Genomic DNA, 19433 nt, shown 5'->3' on the forward strand with positions numbered 1-19433 from the left:
CTTCCCCCAAGGCAACATCATTTGAAGACATAGCATAAATTTTCACTGCTATGCAGATGACACGCAGCTCTATCCATCTATGGAGCCAGATAACACACACCAATTAGTTAAACTGCAGGAATGTCTTAAGGACATAAAGACCTGGATGGCCGCTAACTTTCTGCTGCTTAATTCAGATAAAACTGAGGTTATTGTACTCGGCCCTGAAAATCTTAGAAATATGGTATCTAACCAGATTCTTACTCTGGATGGCATTACCTTGGCCTCCAGTAACGCTGTGAGGAACCTTGGAGTCATTTTTGACCAGGAGATGTCCTTCAATGCACATATTAAACAAATATGTAAGACTGCTTTCTTCCATTTGCGCAACATCTCTAAAGTTAGAAATATCCTGTCTCAGAGTGACGCTGAAAAACTAGTTCATGCATTTATTACTTCCAGGCTGGACGACTGTAATTCATTATTATCAGGATGTCCTAAAAACTCGCTGAAAGGCCTTCAGCTAATCCAAAATGCTGCAGCAAGAGTCCTGACAGGGACTAGAAAGAGAGAGCAGATTTCTCCTGTTTTGGCTTCCCATCATTGGCTTCCTGTTAAATCCAGAATTCAAAATCCTGCTCCTCACATACAAGGTCTTAAATAATCAGGCCCCATCTTATCTTAATGACCTTGTAGTACCATATCACCCTATTAGAGCACTTCGCTCTCACACTGCAGGCTTACTTGTTGAGTATTTAAAAGTAGAATGGGAGGCAGAGCCTTCAGTTTTCAGGCCCCTCTTCTGTGGAACCAGCTTCCAGTTTGGATTCAGAAGACAGACACTATCTCTACTTTCAAGATTAGGCTTAAAACTTTCCTTTTTGCTAAAGCATATAGTTAGAGCTGGACCAGGTGACCCTGAATCCTCCCTTAGTTATGCTGCAATAGACGTAGGCTGATGCATCCCATGATGCATGAAGTTTTTCCTTTCCAGTCACCTTTCTCACTCACTATGTGTTAATAGACCTCTCTGCATTGAATCATATCTGTTATTAACCTCTGTCTCTCTTCCACAGCATGTCTTTATTCTGTCCTTCCTTCCTCATTGTGATGAGTAAAGTTTACCTTGCCTGGATGGGCAGCTCTCGGGGTGCTCAGCACCCCCAAACTTCTGATCCTGTAATCGCCCCTGGTCACCACCCATCTTGAGGAGTTTGCCCCCTCACATATACTAATGTGCCACAAACAGGACTTTAATATCACCAACCATTCCCATTTTATTACGGTGTATCCATATAAATGGCCCACCCTGTAGAAAAGAAGTTAACCTCCTTGCCATGAACAAGAAGACACTCACAGGTGAAAAAAAGAGAAATGAAAGGCAGCACAGCCAAAGAGCTGATAAATATAAAAGCCTCTATTAAACCCAAATAACTGGGTGGATATTTTTATCCACTCACTATGTTAACTGGAACTAAACTAAAAACTAAAACTAGCTGTGAAAAAAAAAATCTTTGTTTAACTTTAACTTGAAAAACTAAACTAATATAAAATAAAAATAATTATGTAGAAAATAAACTAAATTGAATTTAAGGCAAAAAAACAAACAAAGTAGAAATTACAGAATAAGAATCACTGTACACGACACCATGATGTTGCAGTACTATGTTGTAAGTTATGAGTCATGGATGCAATGTGAACGTTCATTTAGAATAAACTTTATTGGCAAAACATGCGAACATAATAACAGAATCATATTTATAACTGTATATTCTCTATATTATCATACACTATATGTCAGTCATACAACATAAGAACAAAGCTTAACAGAATCAAATATATTATATCAACATCTTCGTTTCCCAAACCAATAATTAACCTCACAGGGCTTCATAATCTTTACAGCAAACAACATCCTCTGTTATCAGATCCTTAAAATTAACCAATCAAAATGGAAACATTATACAATAACATCTCTATATCTATAAATTATTTTTGTTAAAATTATTTTTTACATAAAGTCTTATTACAGATTAAATTTAATTTCAGCATTCATTAGGATTTAACATGTTTTTATATTACTCTCCATAATGTCTCTGCACAGAAAGAAAATCCCCTTTTTCTCATATTTACAACTCACAGGCACCATCTATGAGCAGAGCCAAATCTCTGGTCATGAATTAGCTGAGAGTACATTCTTGGAAAGGGGAAGCCAAGAAAACAGTATTATGCAATATAACGACTGATTTTTGTTTCTTTTTTTTTTTCTTTAAGTAAACTTGAAGAAAAAAAAAATCCTAAAAATGTGCAGTAATTACTGCAAAAACATGGCTTTTTAAAAAAAAAAATATTTTGAAAATACGTCAAACACTTGAGCCATTAAAAATACTCATCATAGCCATCAGAAGTAAGGGGGCTCCTCTCCAGTGACTCCGTTGTACAGTCCATTTCCTCCCAGCCATTCCTCATTCAGCTCCCACATAATATCTTGCAATGACAGCACTGGCAGTGAGCTATCCTGGACCACTGGCGGATATCCTGCATCCCTGCCGTCCTCAAGAGCTGCTAGTCTCCCCAATACTCCTCATCTGTGGGGTCGGGACTTCCAGACAACCCGTTGGGCTGCTCTCTCGGCTGCTGTTGAAGAATCCAGAATCAGGAGTGTCTGCTTTGAATATTTGAAGGAGGTCGTGTATGTCTGAACTAGGGTGCATGGAGGCTGCCTGGCTGGAGCTTGAGTTGTAGCTTACCATCTCCACGGAAGGCTGACGCCACGCAGGCACCCCAGTGGAGTTTTGGCAGCCTGGCTGAGGCATGTACTCCCACAGGTTTGAGCTGGGGTTACTGCCCATTGAGCCTCCTGGTTGAATCCCATACGAGACTCCACACTGTCCATACGCTCCGGTGGCATTGAAGGTAGGAGGAAACTGTCCATTGTTTAACACCTGCTGCATTTGAGGTGCAAAGGCCTGTGTGTGGTGGCGAGCCTGTAGACTGTGAGCTGGGCTCTGAGACTGCCACTGGGCTTTGCTGGATCCTTTTGATTTTAGGGTGCAAGCTCTTCGGTTCTGAAACCACACCTGGATGGGAAATGAAGGAAAAATACGTGAGCTTAGCATAATAGAGTGCTTTAGCTGTACTGCTTTTAAATTAAAAGTTAAAAAGTCCACTGATATTGTTTTAGGACACACATTGATCATTAAAGTCCCACATGCTGTGACCTCCATCTTACTGCAAGCAAATCTATCATACCTCACACATGCACAACAACTTTCCTATGTAGGCATTTTACTCTCACAGTCACACATCAGAATTGAGAAGTGTGGACAGCTAAAACCCTAGCACACTTCTTCCCACTCTGGAAGATGGCGACGCACATTGCTGCATAAGAAAGCTAGATGAAGAAACCAAACCACGAGTTGACATTTACAGTACACCACTTTGCAAAAATCTGGCAAAATAGAGGCATGGTTACCTCCACAGGACATCCAGTACAACACGGAAATCTTCTAAAAACACTTTTAGAAGTAATAACTCTGCCAAGACAGCTAGCAATATGTAAATGTGCAGCACACCAAAGAGACAACTCAAGCATAACAAAAGGCAATAACTTCGCAGATCAAGCTGCAAAATCAGCAGCACAACAAACTGTAGACACACTAATGTCAACATCACCCTCACAAATATCACTTGATGTTTTAAAGGATGAACAAAAAGCAGCTCCCACAGCTGAGCAAAAGAAATGGCTGAAATGCGGAGCGCAACTAAAAGATGACTTGATGATTTGTGAAGGAAAACCAATACTTCCAAAATCTCTACACAAAACAGCAGCCTTAGTGACACATGGAGTTACTCATGTGACAACAGGAGGGAAAGTAGATATAATTTCCAAACACTTCTATACTCTAAATTTCGAAACTTCAGCAAAAGAATTTGTCAGAACATGCATGATTTGCCAAAAACACAATGCACAAGGGAATCTCAGACCAAAAAGAGGTCATTTTCCCACACCACCTCATCCTTTCCACACAATCCACATGGATTTTATTGAACTAAATGAATGCCAAGGCTCAAAATACGCTCTAGTGATCATAGACGTATTCTCAAAATGGCCAGAAATCTACCCAGTAAAGAAAGCAGATGCCATTTCAGTAGCAAAATGCTTATGTAACCATTTTATTCCAACATATGGCATCCCCACTCTGATAAGATCAGATAATGGGACACACTTTGTCAATGAGGTAATCAGCAAAGTCTCTGAAGCACTAGGATTCAGCATCAAAAATCACTGCTTATCACCCGCAAAGTGCAGGATTAGTGGAAAGAACTAACGGCACAATAAAACAGAGACTTAGAAAATGTATGGAAGAAACAGGGAGACCATGGCCTGAGTGTATAGGCCTAGTAAAAATGTGGATGAGACTAACACAGGGTTCTCAGAAACTCACACCTTTTGAAATCATTCATGGCAGACCATTTCCGCTGCCAATCACAAGTGAACCTTTAGATAAATCAATCAGAGAGACCACACTAGCAGAATGGATGTCGAAGCTACTAGAAAACAAAGATATTGTTTTGAACAATAAACTGCCTTCTGAATCTTCTCCAGTATCTTGCAGGTTGAAGCCAGGTGATTGGGTCCTGATTCGAGTTCTCCATAGAAAGAATTGGAGCTCGCCCCGCTGGGAAGGTCCCTACCAAGTGCTCATCACCACACCAACCGCCTGTAAGATGGCAGAAAGACCATCTTGGATTCACCAAAGCCACTGCAAGAAAGTGAGTGACAGCCTAGACTCATAGACTCCAGCACCCCTACCTTCTGGTGATCTACCTGGTGAAGAGAGGGCTGATTGGGTATATCCCGCCCTCTACTTCTCGCCAGTAGTCTACTCACCCGAGGATCTAGGTGTGTTTGGCTGTCATGAAGACACTCGCCGTCCTAGCAGCTGTCCTCCTGCTCCTAGCAGGACTCCTCGCGTTTTTCGAGGACAATAAAGAAGACAACACCACCTGCAGACAAGATGGACACATGACAACTCACATCTTCGTGACATGGCACAAGACCACATTCACCCATGGATGAATAACGCATAGTATCGCTACGTGCATGACAGAACCAAGGGAGAGCCTAACAACACTGCGTGTTACGTCTGCTCCCACATGCCAAGCACCTCAACGCATCCCACCTTTTATGGAGACTACATGAACAAAACACAAGCCAAATGTGCCGCCAGCTTTTTGGGCATTGGCTATCAGCATAATAAAATCACCATCAACGAGACAAGCTCATCTACCATCTACTCGCTTAACTTCCTTAGTATCTTTCAGGGACCACCCCAATACGAGATAATCACCATTGAAGACGCTGGACTTGACAATGGAACGTGTGACCAACTTTTCTGGATCAACTTCAACGTGACAAACTGGAACACATCCATTCACTTCCCAGTGTTCTTGGACCAAACCCCAGGGAAGAACCACTCCATGTGCTACCAGCAAAACAACGGTAACAGACCGCTTGGAAACACCACTAACTCTCTCGGGCAAGCTTTCATGTGATTTCTTTAAGTAGTCTTTGGGAATAGTTCTCTGGACTTGAAGGACATTCCAAAGGTCTTTTTTGAGCAGGGAAAAAAACTTCAAAAGACTTTCAGAATAATTGCTTATTTAAAGATATTGCCCTTCAAAAACTTAGAAGGGAGTTTTGTTTTTTGTATATGGTGTTTTTAAACTCCTTCTTTCTGGTTCCAGTGCACAGTGTTTGCACCAGATGTAGTCCCATTTGAGCTCCTTGGTCCATTTGGCACCTTCTCCAAAAACCTTGCGTATAACCATCCTGATCTACTGTACAAAGGGTAAGTAATGCAGCACTGTGAAGCCTGCAAACAAAGAATTCTGGTAATGAGGTTTGCTCATTATAGCTTTTGTAATGCAAGCCAATCACTTTAGGAGATCTAAATAGACATTTTTCTAATGATGTGCAAATCACCACGCCCAGCCCCGCACACGCACGCACACACACGCCCTGCACATGTGGATCGTTGACACAACGTTCATAGGTTGCAAATTGACGCTCATGCTGTGGAGTAATAGGACGGCAATCAGAGCTTAATGTATTGTTGTGGTTTCGGTCACGTGACTCAGCTGCTAAGTCAGTCTGTTCAAAGGCAAGGCAGCTGGAAGCCATTGTCGAGTCACTGGTGGTTTGAAATCTGAAACGACTGATCAATTTAAGCTTATCAGCACTCGGTGATTAGAACAGCACAAGGGGAAAACTTGTTTTCAGACCAGAAAAGTCCTCACTGTTAACTTGTAGGTTTTCCCCCCTTTTTGGAAGCATGTGCATTATCCTAGTTTGAAATGTTATCACTGGAGAGTTGAACTTCTTTTTTTTTTTTTTTTTCTTCCCCCCATTTCAGATGGTGGTTGGCCTGTGCTATTCATCTTTCTGAGGCCCTGGTTGCACTGAAGTTGTGCAGGTAAGAATACAGGAACCTTAACATCCACTAGGTGGTGCTGCAATCTATTTTTTAGCAGAATTTCATGTCAACATGTACATTTCTGAATTTAAAAAAAAAAATGGCCATCTGGATTCAAATTGTGCATAATTTTCTGTTTAAGGGTTTAACAACCATTGCACACATGATGAATCTACTTCCTACAAATACACTTAACTTTTTCCTGCAGTAACAAAGGCATCAAGGACATGTCCACTCGGTGCCTGTGGTTTATCCAGACCTTTCTGTTTGGCTTCGCCTCCCTCCACCTGCTAATTAAGTACGACCCAGAGCGTTCCAAGCAGGACTGACCTTACCAGGAGAAGCCTACAGAACAACACATCTGAGTCTAGAGACCCCTTCTTGGGGCCTCAACTTCTTCCACTGTTCACTTTGATTATAAGATCCTGCTGGAGAGCATGAAATGGAGCAATACTCTTGAGCCTTTTCTTTAATAGTGTTTCTTTTAATAGAATTCCAAAGACATATCTTTGATAGAAACGCTAGAAATTTTCTTACATAGTTTACAAAATATCTTTAATTCCTGTAATAGAGCTCAATGTTTCATTCCATATTTTCTAGAGCTGAGGGAGAACGGTGCTACCTTTTCAGAAATAATATATTTTAAAGTTTGTCTTGATGGTGATGACTAGGGACAAGGGTTATTTAAATATGAGTGTTCTCTTGATGAATTTGAGTGCAGTACATGGAACAAATTTTAGAACAGATTACCTAAAGGTGTTTACATTCAGCCTACGTGGTGCAGTACAGGTGGGTTGGTTTTTGAGGGTTTTCCCTTTTTTCTCAGCTGCTCGGATGAACAGGATGCCTGACACGTTTGCTACAGATGGTATTTTTGCCGTCACCCTCAAAAGTGCTCTTGGATTAAATAAAGAGGGGAGCTGCTGTCAAATTTGCCTTTCTCAGATTAAAGTGCTGTGATTCAGTCTTAATATTGACACTACAAAATAAAGGATGACTGAACTGAATCCACTGTGGGGTGTTTTCTTTATTATTCATTTTTTTTTAATAGCATTTGTGTGATTTGAGATGAATGAAGCAGTCTCACCGCTTTCTTCAATTCAGATTTATTTATGTAGTGGCAAATCAAAACAGCCCTCAAGGTGCTTTATACTGTGAGGTACGTGCCTTTCAGTAGTCCAGAGAAAACTGCAATTAAATGGGCAGGTATTGGGTAACAATGGGAAGGAAGAACTTCCTTTTAACAGAAGTCTCAAGACAAAAATTTAATGACCTCCTGTTGTGGTGTCTAAACATAGGGTATTCTCAATGACCCACATGATGTTCTGCAGCAGTCTGAAACTATGGCAACATGACAGGGTTCAGGGTCACCTGATCAGCCCTAACTATATACTTTAGTCTCAAAACTTTGCTACAGAGTAAGACTGGATTTTGTGGATCCTTTACCCAAAACAGTCAAGTTACGTCATAACTTGACTGTTGCATAGCAACACTGTGTTTGTAACTTGCTAAAACAACAGCCAAAATTGGCTAATGGTTGTACCAGACCAAGTAAAGCTGTAGGTGGGTAGTGAACTGAGCAATGCTACTTTTTTATATCTTTTAAATATGTATTTGTATTTTTGGTCTTTTAATTCCCGCCAACTCCCTGACAACTCCAAGCCAAGAGTTCCACGGCAATAAAGGAAAAGTGGATGAGCGGATTGGAGAGGAGAAGGAAACAGAATGAAGTGAAGAGGACAGATTAGTCGCCTACCTTTGCCTTGAAGAGCTCTGACTTATCGCTGTGTCTACGATGGCAGACGTCCAACAACCTGGGAGGAAAAAGACAAAAGAGGCGAAGGAATGAATAAACTAAAGGTGGCACAGGGCAACGTTAAAAACAAAACCGATTAAGTCCGAATAGGTTCCTACTCTACCTGACGTCCTCTCTGGTCAGAACATCCAGCAGCTTAGCCATGTCTCCTGGCCACTCTCCCAGCTGCACTGAGAACTTACTGATCCGGTTGTCCAACACCAAAGCTCGGTCCATGCACTGCCTCACCACTTCCAGCTCCATGTTAGCACTGCTCACCACCACAGCCACCCTGCAGAAGACACAGAGGAAGGCTTAGTTTATCTGCAGCCAAAAGGATTAGCACTGCTGACATTGTTATGTTGCCAGAATGTGAGCTTTTCAGGCGTTAAGGAAAACAGAGTTAGGCTATATTTAAAATACATGTAGGTATGTATATATATATGTGTGTGTGTGTATATATATATATATATATATATATATATATATATATATATATATATATATATATATATATCTTTGAGAAAGAAACATATATATATATCTTTGAGAAAGAAACATATATCTATATATATATATATAGATATATGTTTCTTTTTTAGTGGGAATTTGCACTGTTTGAAAACTAGAAGGTCAATGAGTGAAGAGAAATTACATGGTTCAGGTAGGAAACCGTGAAATTAATACACTTGACCCATGTTACTAAATGTGTTATGTTACTAAGATACTAAAACATCAGTTAGTACTGCACAGACACAGAAACTCTCATTCCAAGTCGTAATATGAATGTTAGACTGACTCTTCCAGGTAGAGGTATCCATTCTCTTTGGTCAGATGGCAGGCGTGGTTCTGGGAATCGCGGCCGGTGCGGCCGTAGGAGATAACCATGGGGCCGTAGTCTCTGTAGATCCTGAGGCGGGGCGAGGAGCAACTTGACGGCATGATGACAAACATCGGGATCTTCAGTTCCACCGCGTGGTGCGCCACGGCCATGTAGAAGTTACAGTCAGTGGCCACGATCACACCCATCCTCTGCTGCTCCTGCAAGCACAGAAACACACGCCTGACATATAATCACATGCAACAAATATGCACGCACAGCACACTTCAGTGGATCCTTTCAGCGTCTTTTTCAGCTCCCCCGCCCCAATGTACCTGCGTGAGGGAGGTGAGCAGGTACAGCACTCCTCTCTCCTTCACAGAGCCGGTGTAGTGCAGGTGCTCCTTCTTCAGGTAGATCTCCATCCCGTACTGTTTGGACAATCTGGAGTACTGAGCACACAAAAGAAGCAGCATATTTCAAGAGCTCCAGCAGCAAAAAACCACTCAGGTGCTCACATGCATGCTGAAATAGTTTTCACTTCATATAATTACTCCTGACGTATGAAATCCATGGTCTTTGCCCCGAGTCATGTTCAATTTTTATGTTATTTTTGCATGAATTCACCTTAACGCTGGTGCTCATCCAGCTCCAGGAGTCTCTGCCTGCTCTTTGCTTTTTGCCAACAGCCGTTAATCCAATCTGCTTCGCACTTGGTGGGCATAATGCAATATAAAGTATGAAGCAGATATGAGGGCTCCTCCTAATTTGGCTAAAAGCTGCAGTGCATTATTAGCGATGATGTCCCCATGAGGGCTTCACCTTTGGGTGATCTTTAGTTATTATCACCTGTTCCGCTAACAGTTTCATCACCAGTAGTTATGTCAAAGCAAGCCTCAATTAAAAGAGTTTTTCTTTGTGCGTTTTGTGGTTATTAGCAGCGACACACAACCACGCACAGTGAAAATGCAGAGATGTGCAGAGACATTATAAAAGAGGGACATGGCACTCCTGATTTGAAACTAATGGGAGGGTCTTGAATCAGCAAAAGTATAACGTCCAAGGACCCAAACCCACTCTAGAGACTAACTGAAACTAAACCCACCTAACCTAAAAGTGTAACTCTACTTCTGGGGGGGATTATTTGGGGAAAGCAAAAGCACATATCTGAGTTTTTTGTTTGTTTGTTTTTTCCTGGTGACTACTGAGACGGAGAGAGGTGGTTCAAGGTGGGTGACAAGTGACAAGGCCTTCTTCTAGAGCAACTCTGCCTTCATCACTCCATCAATTTACATCAATTCTGACACTTCTGTGTATCCAGTTTGCACTCAGATAGCATTACACTGTTGTCAGATCACATTTAACTTAAGGCATACTCTAAAATGAATCCCTAACTTTCCCATTTTTAAGCAAAAACAAACATGTTTAGAACCTGGTACAAAAAAGCTCTGCACAACTTAATTCTAACATAAAATCATCTATTTAAAATGTATCAAAGTAACACAGACCATGAATGCTTTGTTCAGTTTTTCCATGAGCAAAAATCTGCATCCCATTCAGACTAGTTCTGATATTAGTTCACCCTCTTGTGGTCCTTTTACAGCAATCTTCCTTAGATATGTGATGCCTGGCTGCTGTCCTGTCAAATTAAACTTCTGTCTAAACTGAAGGAAGTGATGTCAGCTCCCAAACAAAGGTCAAAGGTCACCTTTATTGCACGTTCTCCTGCACTTATTCTGTGTTAGTGTACCGTGCAAGGCGTCTTCTGCATCCCTGACTGGATCCTGAAGGCTGCCGCGCTGATGTCCTCGAAGCGGAGGTACTGGGCAGGAGGTCTCGGGATCATCCTGAACTCGCTGACTCGCCTGGTTTTGGGGGGGTCCATGAGGACAACCTCAGGAGCCATCACTACTTTGGTTTCGTGGACTTTCACATCACCGTTGAGAAGTTCTTCCACACCAAAGTCCTTCAGACGCGCCGGTTCAATAAGGGTGGGCCTGCGGCCCACGGTGCCGTTACTGACGGGACCATATTTGTAAGAGCTACCAGGCTGACTGGGGCCCAGATACAACTCCTCTCTGAAAACCACAAGCAGGCATTAGGGGTGTCACTTAAAAATCATATCAAATCATATTCAGAAAACTAAAGTGTGCTTCTGCACAGCTGCTGAGTCCTTCTCATTTAAAACCATAAGATTACAGCTCCTGATCCTACCTTGGTCTTTTTCACAGTGTAAATTTGTAATTTTCTGCACACATACTACTGCAAGCTAACACAGCAAAATAACACACGGAGGCTTTAGCAAAGTACCACACAGTCATGAGCTGGAGCGCAGCGAGATTTGATTTGCATCTTCCAAACCCCGAAGATAAAAAGTGAGCAAATGTGAGAACGCTGATGTGAATATAATAGCTTTTCCAATTAAGCAGGTTGTTGGCGTCCACTAGCTCTCAAATCATGAAGGTTATTTCTCCCAAGTACGTAAATGCACCACCAGAGGGAACTTTTAAAACCGATTACTGTTTTCAGCTGCATGTTTTTCCACAGTGAGTAGCTTTGCAATCAGCTTGTATCTGGTTTCCAGTATTAAACCAGTCGTTTCGGAAAGATAGGGAATTTTTTTAAAACATTTTTTAACAGCAGGGTATGCTTTGGAAATAGTAACATAGTACTATATATAGTACAATAGAACATCTGTCAAGCATCAGATCTGATTTATTACTTGCTACTCATGACAAATTAACACAATTTTAAGATATAAAGAAAAACTAAAACCGGACCAACAGCTTGAGAAAACAATTTAACAAAAGTTTATTGGCACAAATTCTAATTTCTATCCTCTGGATGTCAGCCAGAATCTAGGGCGGAGTTGCGAGGCCTTTGGCAGACAGTATCAGCTGATATTTTCTACATTTTAAAAGTATACATCATCACTACAGCTCCAAGTTTTATTAATAATCGCACATCGTTTGCCCTCATAGATGTGAAGCAACAATTATGAGCATAATTCACCTGAAATATATAAAATCAAAGGTTTATTTACTCAAATTATTATTAATTTTTTTCACTATTCTGATATTTTATTAAAAAGAGAATCCATTAGTTGCAAACTGACTGATTAATCACTCACAATCGTCAGTCAGTGTGTAAATTAGTTGACTCCATTCAAGAGAATAGCACTAGAGTTGTTCTGAAGTGTAAAATCTCTTTCTGAGGCGTGCCTACAGTACTCCTGTTTCTCTATGTTGGAGCAGCTGACTGGTGACCGGCTCACGGCTGAGTAAAACCAGTTTCCCCTCTTCCAAACCCCACCCACGTCCCCACCTGTTATCCTTTCACCCCTATTGGGTCACTAGGTCACCTTGGGTTGCTGAGTCAAAAAAGACTCATCAGACTGTACCCAAAGCCTGGACAGGAAGTTTAAAAGTGTTTACAGGAAGTGCAGCTGAGTAAAGAGTGCATCTGACATGCTGAGCAAATCAGCAACAATCCAACAACAAAGCAGAAGTCAATAGCGTAGTAAGACTCGGATCCCTCGGGGTCGCAGCTCCTGAGCTCCTGTCCTTAAAAGTCGTTTCCATTGGCTCTAGTGCACTTAGCATCCACTTCCTGTTTCCTCCTGCTCCTCCTCGCCAGTGGTGCTAGATTTTCTTGAGTGCAGCAGCAGCAGGAGAATGAATGAATGAATGAATAAGTAAAGACTTTCCCCCCTGCTCCCTCGCCACATTGCAGCGAAACAGACTTCACAGACCTTCCATATGGAATAATTCAATAGGCAGAGCTTGGAGTAGAGACGCAGACAATAGCTGGCAGGGAAGCAATATCAACAACAGATGCGGCGCAGCGGCACTGGGCTCAGAGCCGAGCTGTGATTATGTGGCACTGAGTGACATGTGACACCGACGTGACAGCACAGAGTCGCGACCGCCGACCCCAATGCGTACGTAAGGTCTCTGATAGGCGTTGGCAACTAGCGAAGCATTATGGGAGCTTCAGCCAATGCCAGGAATATAAATATTGCAGAGAGATCGAAGCCAACTGAACACGTGTAGCGCAGGACAGAGGTGGACGTAATGAAGGGCGAGTTTTACATCGACAAGAGAGAAATGGAAAGGAAAACGAAACCGAGGCGTCTGAATTTAACCAAAGCTATTTCACCCCCACACATTTGATTAGCCTCCCGCATCTGTCTCTCTCTCTTCTGCTTTCTGTCTCACACACACTATTTTCCTCCCCCTTTCCTCTCCTTGGGGGCATTGAATCTTTGATCAGACGCTGAAGCTATAAACATTACCAGCTGGCCTTGTGCTCCACATAAAGAGGTCAGCCGAGTCGGGGGCGGAGGCACGGGAGAAACGTGAGGGGGTGGCGGGGGCACATTTTCAAGAGCAGTAACTCTACTCTGGGAGGCCGGCGGCGCCCACAGCAGACATCTGGGAGAACTTCTCCATTTCAGAGACACTCTGAATCAGCTGAAAACAAACCCTCCTCTGACACACACACACACACACACACCCTATCAAACACGCCAGAATAGACAAAAGGTTGTGTTCCTCTTTTCACAAGTGAGTAGTAACACTTCTACCATCTGTTTTCTTACGGGAAAATTATAGCGCAGCCACAGGTAGCTGTTTAAGACAGGGAAAAAAAATGGAGGCTGTCTGCGATCTTTTCCCACTCACAGATTTGTGTGTAAATCAGGGTTTGTGAAGGAAACCAGCTAAATATGCCAAAGCTGACCTTTCTGAGCTTTGCATTTGTCTCTCTGCTGCATGGATCACGTCGGAACAGGTCACGACGAAAGTGTTAATAACTATTCAGCTTCTGACAAGAGTGTAGTTTTAGGTTGCTGTAAGTAGGGGGAGGTTAACCTTGGGTGACTGACTGTTCGCTGTCCTGCAGTGCAGCTGAAGTTAGACCAGAAGGCCTTATTGCAAGAAAATCATAGTTGAGTGGATTCAGTTTTTCTCACCAAAACACACTGTGTGTTAGTCTTGTGTCTACAAAAGTGCTGAATCCATTTCCTTCCTCCTCATTTGCACAGCCAGTGTTTGAGTATTATGAGTTGTGCAATATACAGTAAGCATGGCTGCTTCTTCTACTGCTCAGCTGTTGAACTATTGCTAGGTTATTCTGAGCTGCCAACTGTTAAGGAGCATGAACGAGACATACCCTACACAGGAAGGTCTATGCAGTTGTCCACATGCTTCTGGTTCTTGCACATGCACAAAATAAACCAATCTGTTACACACTGATTAAACTCTTGCTTTAAAGCACTACTGGAGGTTTAAAATCTACAGGGTGCCTTTAGTCCTTTGCTTTAGCCATAGAAATGCCTGAAATGATACGAGAGAGGCCCATTCAGAGCTTTTGCCATTTGAAATTATTGGGATTTCTGAGCGCATTACACACAATGATTGTCATCTGACTCACAAACATGATCTGACTAAGCTAATAACACTGTCCAAAGTGCAGACTATAGAAAAAGAAAGTGATCTCATGAATTTAGCGATTTGGAGAACCTCGATCAGACATTTCCTGTTGCTGCTAATAAGACTTTCACAATGATGGGGGAATTTTAGAGCTAACAAACTGTTTCGAGTTCATCAGTACTGCTTAGATGTCTTGACTGGACAGCTCTCCCTAGGTCATGCCAGGGCATCCTAATTAGGTAATGTCATAAAACTGACTCTGTAAATCCTAAAAACATTACTTTCCTTATTTTTTTGTGCTTGATGATTTACTCGTGCAGTTGTCATCTTGTATTTTCACCAAACCTTTCCAAAGATTCGGGACATTAACTGCTACCCTGACACTGTTCTTTAAAATTTTATGGCACAATTATTAAATCCTTATTCTCCAAATGACTGTGAGGCATCCAGACTCTGAGGTAGCAAAGAAAGCCTAACTCACGATGCTCCCTCCACCATGCTCATGTTACTGCACATCCAAAGTAGCCTATTTCAAATGTTAGGCAATCTGCTATTTTGGCTCCTGGTTGGTTGAGTCACTGTTTTTGTTATTCAGGGTTTTTCATAAACCGGATTCATGAACAATGATTAAAGCAAGACCTGGTACTTTCAGTTACATCCTGCTTTCAGGAAGTAACAGAATTTATAGTAGTCATGGTGTAGACTTTCACATTTTCAGCAGTGTGGAGGTATTTCGAGGTATTTCACTGTAGTTACATCAAAAGATTTCATTTATATTTTTGGAAAAGTTTTTAGTTTAAAGAGAAACTGCAGTCATGTTAGTTGGCACAACTAAAAAAAACAGAGATGATGATGACATCACTTGCTCACTCTCACTGTTGTCACAGTTTGTAAAACACTTATTTGGAAGGTTTTACTGCACTTGGGATAAAACAACACTTAGTCACCAACTTCATTAATATTCTCTTAACCTGTTTGTCAGCTCCAAACGTGACATGAGTGCATGTAGAGAGGAGGTGGACTCACACTGAAAGCCTAATCCTTGTCCAATTCAATAAAGATGAATAACGTTGATATATATTTTTTCTTTGTTGTATTTTGAGCCTATTGTGCTTTATTTTCTTACCAATTCAATAAATGCCTACGTTATTATTTACGAAGGCTACTCTTGGAATATTCCAGAACCCACACTAATTGTCATCAAACCATACTGAACCATATATACTTAAGTGTCAAATCTCATTATTAAGGGTGCAGAGATCATCAAATGCTTATTAATGTAACAGTGTATCAGCAGATACTCTAAACCAAGGTATCTGTACTGAATCGGAGGAGGAAAAAGTTGGATCAGTGGACCACTAACAAACACTAACGTCACTGAACAACAAAAATAAAAGAACATGTTACCAAAGATGAGCCACTGGGTAACTAAACTAGGCTTAAGTTAAGCTACTGTGGCTGTGCCCACCTGAGGAGATATTTGGGGGAATTTCAACCACCACAAATGTGCTCCTGTGAGTTCTTCCAAAAACCCAACTGCACAGTACGCGATGTGGATAATGCTGCGTGTCAAGCAAATGCTGACCGGCCGACAGGCGGGCCGGAAAAGAGACGGAGCGGCGGAGTTCGTCGGGAACAGGAGAAGCAGCAGGAAAAGTGCAGACAGCGACAGTGTTGTTTTTAAACACTCAGGTTGATGTCACCTCTTTGTCTGTTTATAACTTTGCTCTTTTCCGTGGCTGACTGATGGACCGACAAAAGCACAAGAGCAGCCCACAGAGCGGCTGTACGACATATTTTTGACTGCCCCCGTTTGACAAGAGATGCTCTCTGCAGGTAGATGGGCCGCCTAAATCTGTAAGGTAGAGTCTGCAAGTTACCATCGACGAAGCATAATTTCTCCAGAAAATGTAAATGGCAATCTGTTAGAACAAACAGTCAAAGTTCACTGTGAAACTACTTAAAAAATAAAAGTCCACTGCAAACTTCCAGGTAAAGCCAGCAAATGACAAGTCGTTTAGCAGTTAAAACTGGTTGATTAGTTGTTGATTAGTCTTTTGGGAACGGTCTAATAGTTCCCAGTGAATAATTAGTTTCAAAGGCACAATTTTTGCTTAGTTTGAGGTTGGTAGTACCTGCCAATGTGGCCTTTAGAAATTCTTCTTGGAGCCTTTTTCAGCTTTTTTCCAACCCAACGCCTCCCATCACCTTTACTGGAACACCTGACTCTGAGTAGCTTCATTAGCACACAGGTTCATGTAGTCTCCAAACTACACTGTCAGTACATTTCAGACAGTCATCCAACCTGCAAATGTTTCTGTAGACAGATTGTGTTTGAATATAATTCTTTTTCAGTTCTTGATTTTCATTTTCAGCTGATCTGCTGATAACTATCTCCTATACAGTTTTCAGGCCCCTCTTCTGTGGAACCAGCTTCCAGTTTGGATTCAGGAGACAGACACTATCTCTACTTTCAAGATTAGGCTTAAAACTTTCCTTTTTGCTAAAGCATATAGTTAGGGCTGGACCAGGTGACCCTGAATCCTCCCTTAGTTATGCTGCAATAGACGTAGGCTGCCGGGGATTCCCATGATGCATTGAGTTTTTCCCTTCCAGTCACCTTTTTCACTCACTATGTGTTAATAGACCTCTCTGCATCGAATCATATCTGTTATTAATCTCTGTCTCTCTTCCACAGCATGTCTTTATCCTGTTTTTCTTCTTTCACCCCAACCAATCACAGCAGATGGCCCCGCCCCTCCCTGAGCCTGGTTCTGCCGGAGGTTTCTTCCTGTTAAAAGGGAGTTTTTCCTTCCCACTGTCGCCAAAGTGCTTGCTCATAGGGGTCATATGATTGCTGGGTTTTTCTCTGTATTTATTATTGTGCTATCTACTGTACAATATAAAGCGCCTTGAGGCGACTTTTGTTGTGATTTGGCGCTATATAAATAAAATTGAATTGAAAATTGAATTGAATTATAATCAATAATGAAAAACACTGATGAAGACTTTGCATACGTATCCAGTCATAGTGTGAAATACGACTAAGAAAACAAGCAAACAGTCAAATCCCAAAGATGGAAGCACCAAATTTTGACATAACTAATATGTAAAGAGTTGATGTGCTAACTGCTTCCTGTTTAGCTGCTGTCGCTTAGCTGTTCACATCAAACCGAAACCGTCATAAAAACCAAATGATAACTTTTACACTAAAAACAAATAATGGAGGGTCTTTCCCATAAACACACCTCAGTGAGCTTCTGTGTGCCGTGTGTTTCACGTAGCTTCCTCCATCTGTGTGTACCCTGGCTCTTCTGCTGAGTGGAAACATTATTTTGTGTGTGTGTGTGTGTGTGTATTACAGTTTTAACTCTTGCCCACTGAATGGCACATTGTAAAGAAAAGGCCCAAGCATTAAGCAGCCCTATTAACAAACCTGTGACATCACTACTGGACATAGGAGCCCTGTTCTCCACATAATAGAACTATTGAAACCCCTTCACTACCATCACTGTCCATGCCACAGCACACTCTGGCAGTTAAAGCCATGTGCGAAACCCATCACCTGTTGCAGCTTAGTGTCTGGCCTGAATATGAAGCCTGTGGGCATTTCGAAGGCACTGTTGGATAGTTATTGGTCCCAGGAGCACATGGGGAGACCGAGATAGAGCTGGAGCGTGTGTGCGTGTCCTTGACGTGCTTGGCACAGAGCCAGAGGAAAAAATAAACTTTACCTGACCAGCTGTGTCATACAGTCCCAACAAGTACTGCTTTCCTCCGACGTTGACGCTCACTGTAAGGAAATGACAAAGAGCAGTTTAGAGGAGGAAGCAAGGGGTGAGGGTGGGGAGTGCTGGTGGGTGGGGGGGTCCCAGCCCCTCTGTGCTATGAAGACGGCAAATAAGTGGTTTTGGTTATAGCAACAGATGCAATGCAGTTGGAGGAAGAGTGGTGGGGTGGGGGGGTCTCTAAAATCTCTCTTCTGTTAGATTCGCATGTGGCCAATTATCAGTGAGCACAGAGCGGCAGCAGTTCAGCATGTCACGCTATTATGAGATAATAAAGACAGAAAGGCGAGCAGCAGAACTGTGTTCCTACCTGCATAATGATCAAAGACCGTGGGTACATACTCCTCTGGAAAGGCGTCATTGGCATAGCTCATCAGCAGACACGTTTTACCCACCGCACCGTCTCCGACCACGATGCATTTTAACATGATAGTACCGGTTCCGTTTGCCATGATCCCGACCTTCCCAACGACATCATCGGCCCCTGACGCCCTTGTTATCCCGACCTCCTCCTCCTCCTCTTGCTGCTGCTGCTGGGCGGTGATCCACGCACGGCGGGCATCACCAGCGTCGGAGGCGGACTGCGCGGCTCACCGAGTCGGGCTGGAACTGCATCGTTCTCCCCTCCTCCCCACCACCCATCAGGTTCTTCCAAATGTCAGTGAGTTCCTTTTTTTTAATTTTATTTTTTTGTACTATTCTTTTTGTCAGAAAGAATAAGATCCCCTCGGCCCAAGCCGGTTTTCAAATAAGCTGTCTCCTTAAACCCAATATCGGAAGCGTTTTATGGGAGAAGCAGTCTGCCGGTACTGCATGTCCACCGTGCCCGCTCCCCGGTGCAGCCTGCGCTCTTGCTCCCTGGCGCACTGTGCCGCTGGTGGATAAGGTGGGTGCGCTTAGCCTACTGAAGAGGCGGGGCTTGGGTTTAAAACCAAGGGGCTCCGGATAAAGTACAGTCCGCCTGCTGTGAATGCCTGGATCACACAGTAATTAGCCATTTACGCTTCATTAGAAGGATCCTGTGTGCAAACATTAGATTTCTCTTAGGGGGTGTTACAGGAAATAAAACAATATCCTGCTTTTGAGATAAACTTACCATTAGTTTCCACACACACACACCATCTGAATCTTTCTCAGTCC

At 42.5% G+C, this 19433-nt stretch overlaps 1 protein-coding gene across 4 annotated transcripts; it reads right to left on the reverse strand.

Moving 5' to 3' along the window:
* Positions 1-1734: 1734 nt before the first annotated feature.
* Positions 1735-19155, reverse strand: LOC134639885 (uncharacterized). Of its 4 annotated transcripts, none has more exons than XM_063491395.1 (9): positions 18604-19155; positions 18240-18298; positions 10824-11151; positions 9409-9525; positions 9053-9294; positions 8378-8545; positions 8215-8272; positions 2730-3059; positions 2280-2616 (listed from the first exon to the last, which is right to left on the reverse strand). In XM_063491395.1, exons 2-9 carry the CDS (start codon positions 18254-18256, stop codon positions 2545-2547), a joined length of 1332 nt encoding a protein of 443 aa, XP_063347465.1. In that variant the 5' UTR covers positions 18257-18298; positions 18604-19155; the 3' UTR covers positions 2280-2544. The 4 variants fall into 4 exon arrangements, with proteins under 4 accessions (XP_063347464.1, XP_063347465.1, XP_063347466.1 ...); XM_063491396.1 differs by lacking the exon at positions 2280-2616 and adding an exon at positions 4874-4989 and having other exon boundaries at positions 2948-3059; XM_063491397.1 differs by lacking the exons at positions 2280-2616; positions 2730-3059 and adding exons at positions 4140-4703; positions 4874-4989.
* Between the last annotated feature and the right edge of the window lie 278 nt (positions 19156-19433).

This window comes from Pelmatolapia mariae, linkage group LG13 (assembly GCF_036321145.2).
Source record: "Pelmatolapia mariae isolate MD_Pm_ZW linkage group LG13, Pm_UMD_F_2, whole genome shotgun sequence".
Lineage (NCBI taxonomy): Eukaryota > Metazoa > Chordata > Actinopteri > Cichliformes > Cichlidae > Pelmatolapia > Pelmatolapia mariae.

Coding starts and splice junctions, on each gene's coding strand:
- LOC134639885 (XM_063491394.1), bottom strand. Junction 9,295..9,408: donor TGCTCACCTCCCTCACGCAG/GTACATTGGGGC, acceptor CTGTGCTTGCAG/GAGCAGCAGAGGATGGGTGT. Junction 3,060..8,214: donor CAGAGCTCTTCAAGGCAAAG/GTAGGCGACTAA, acceptor TTTCCCATCCAG/GTGTGGTTTCAGAACCGAAG.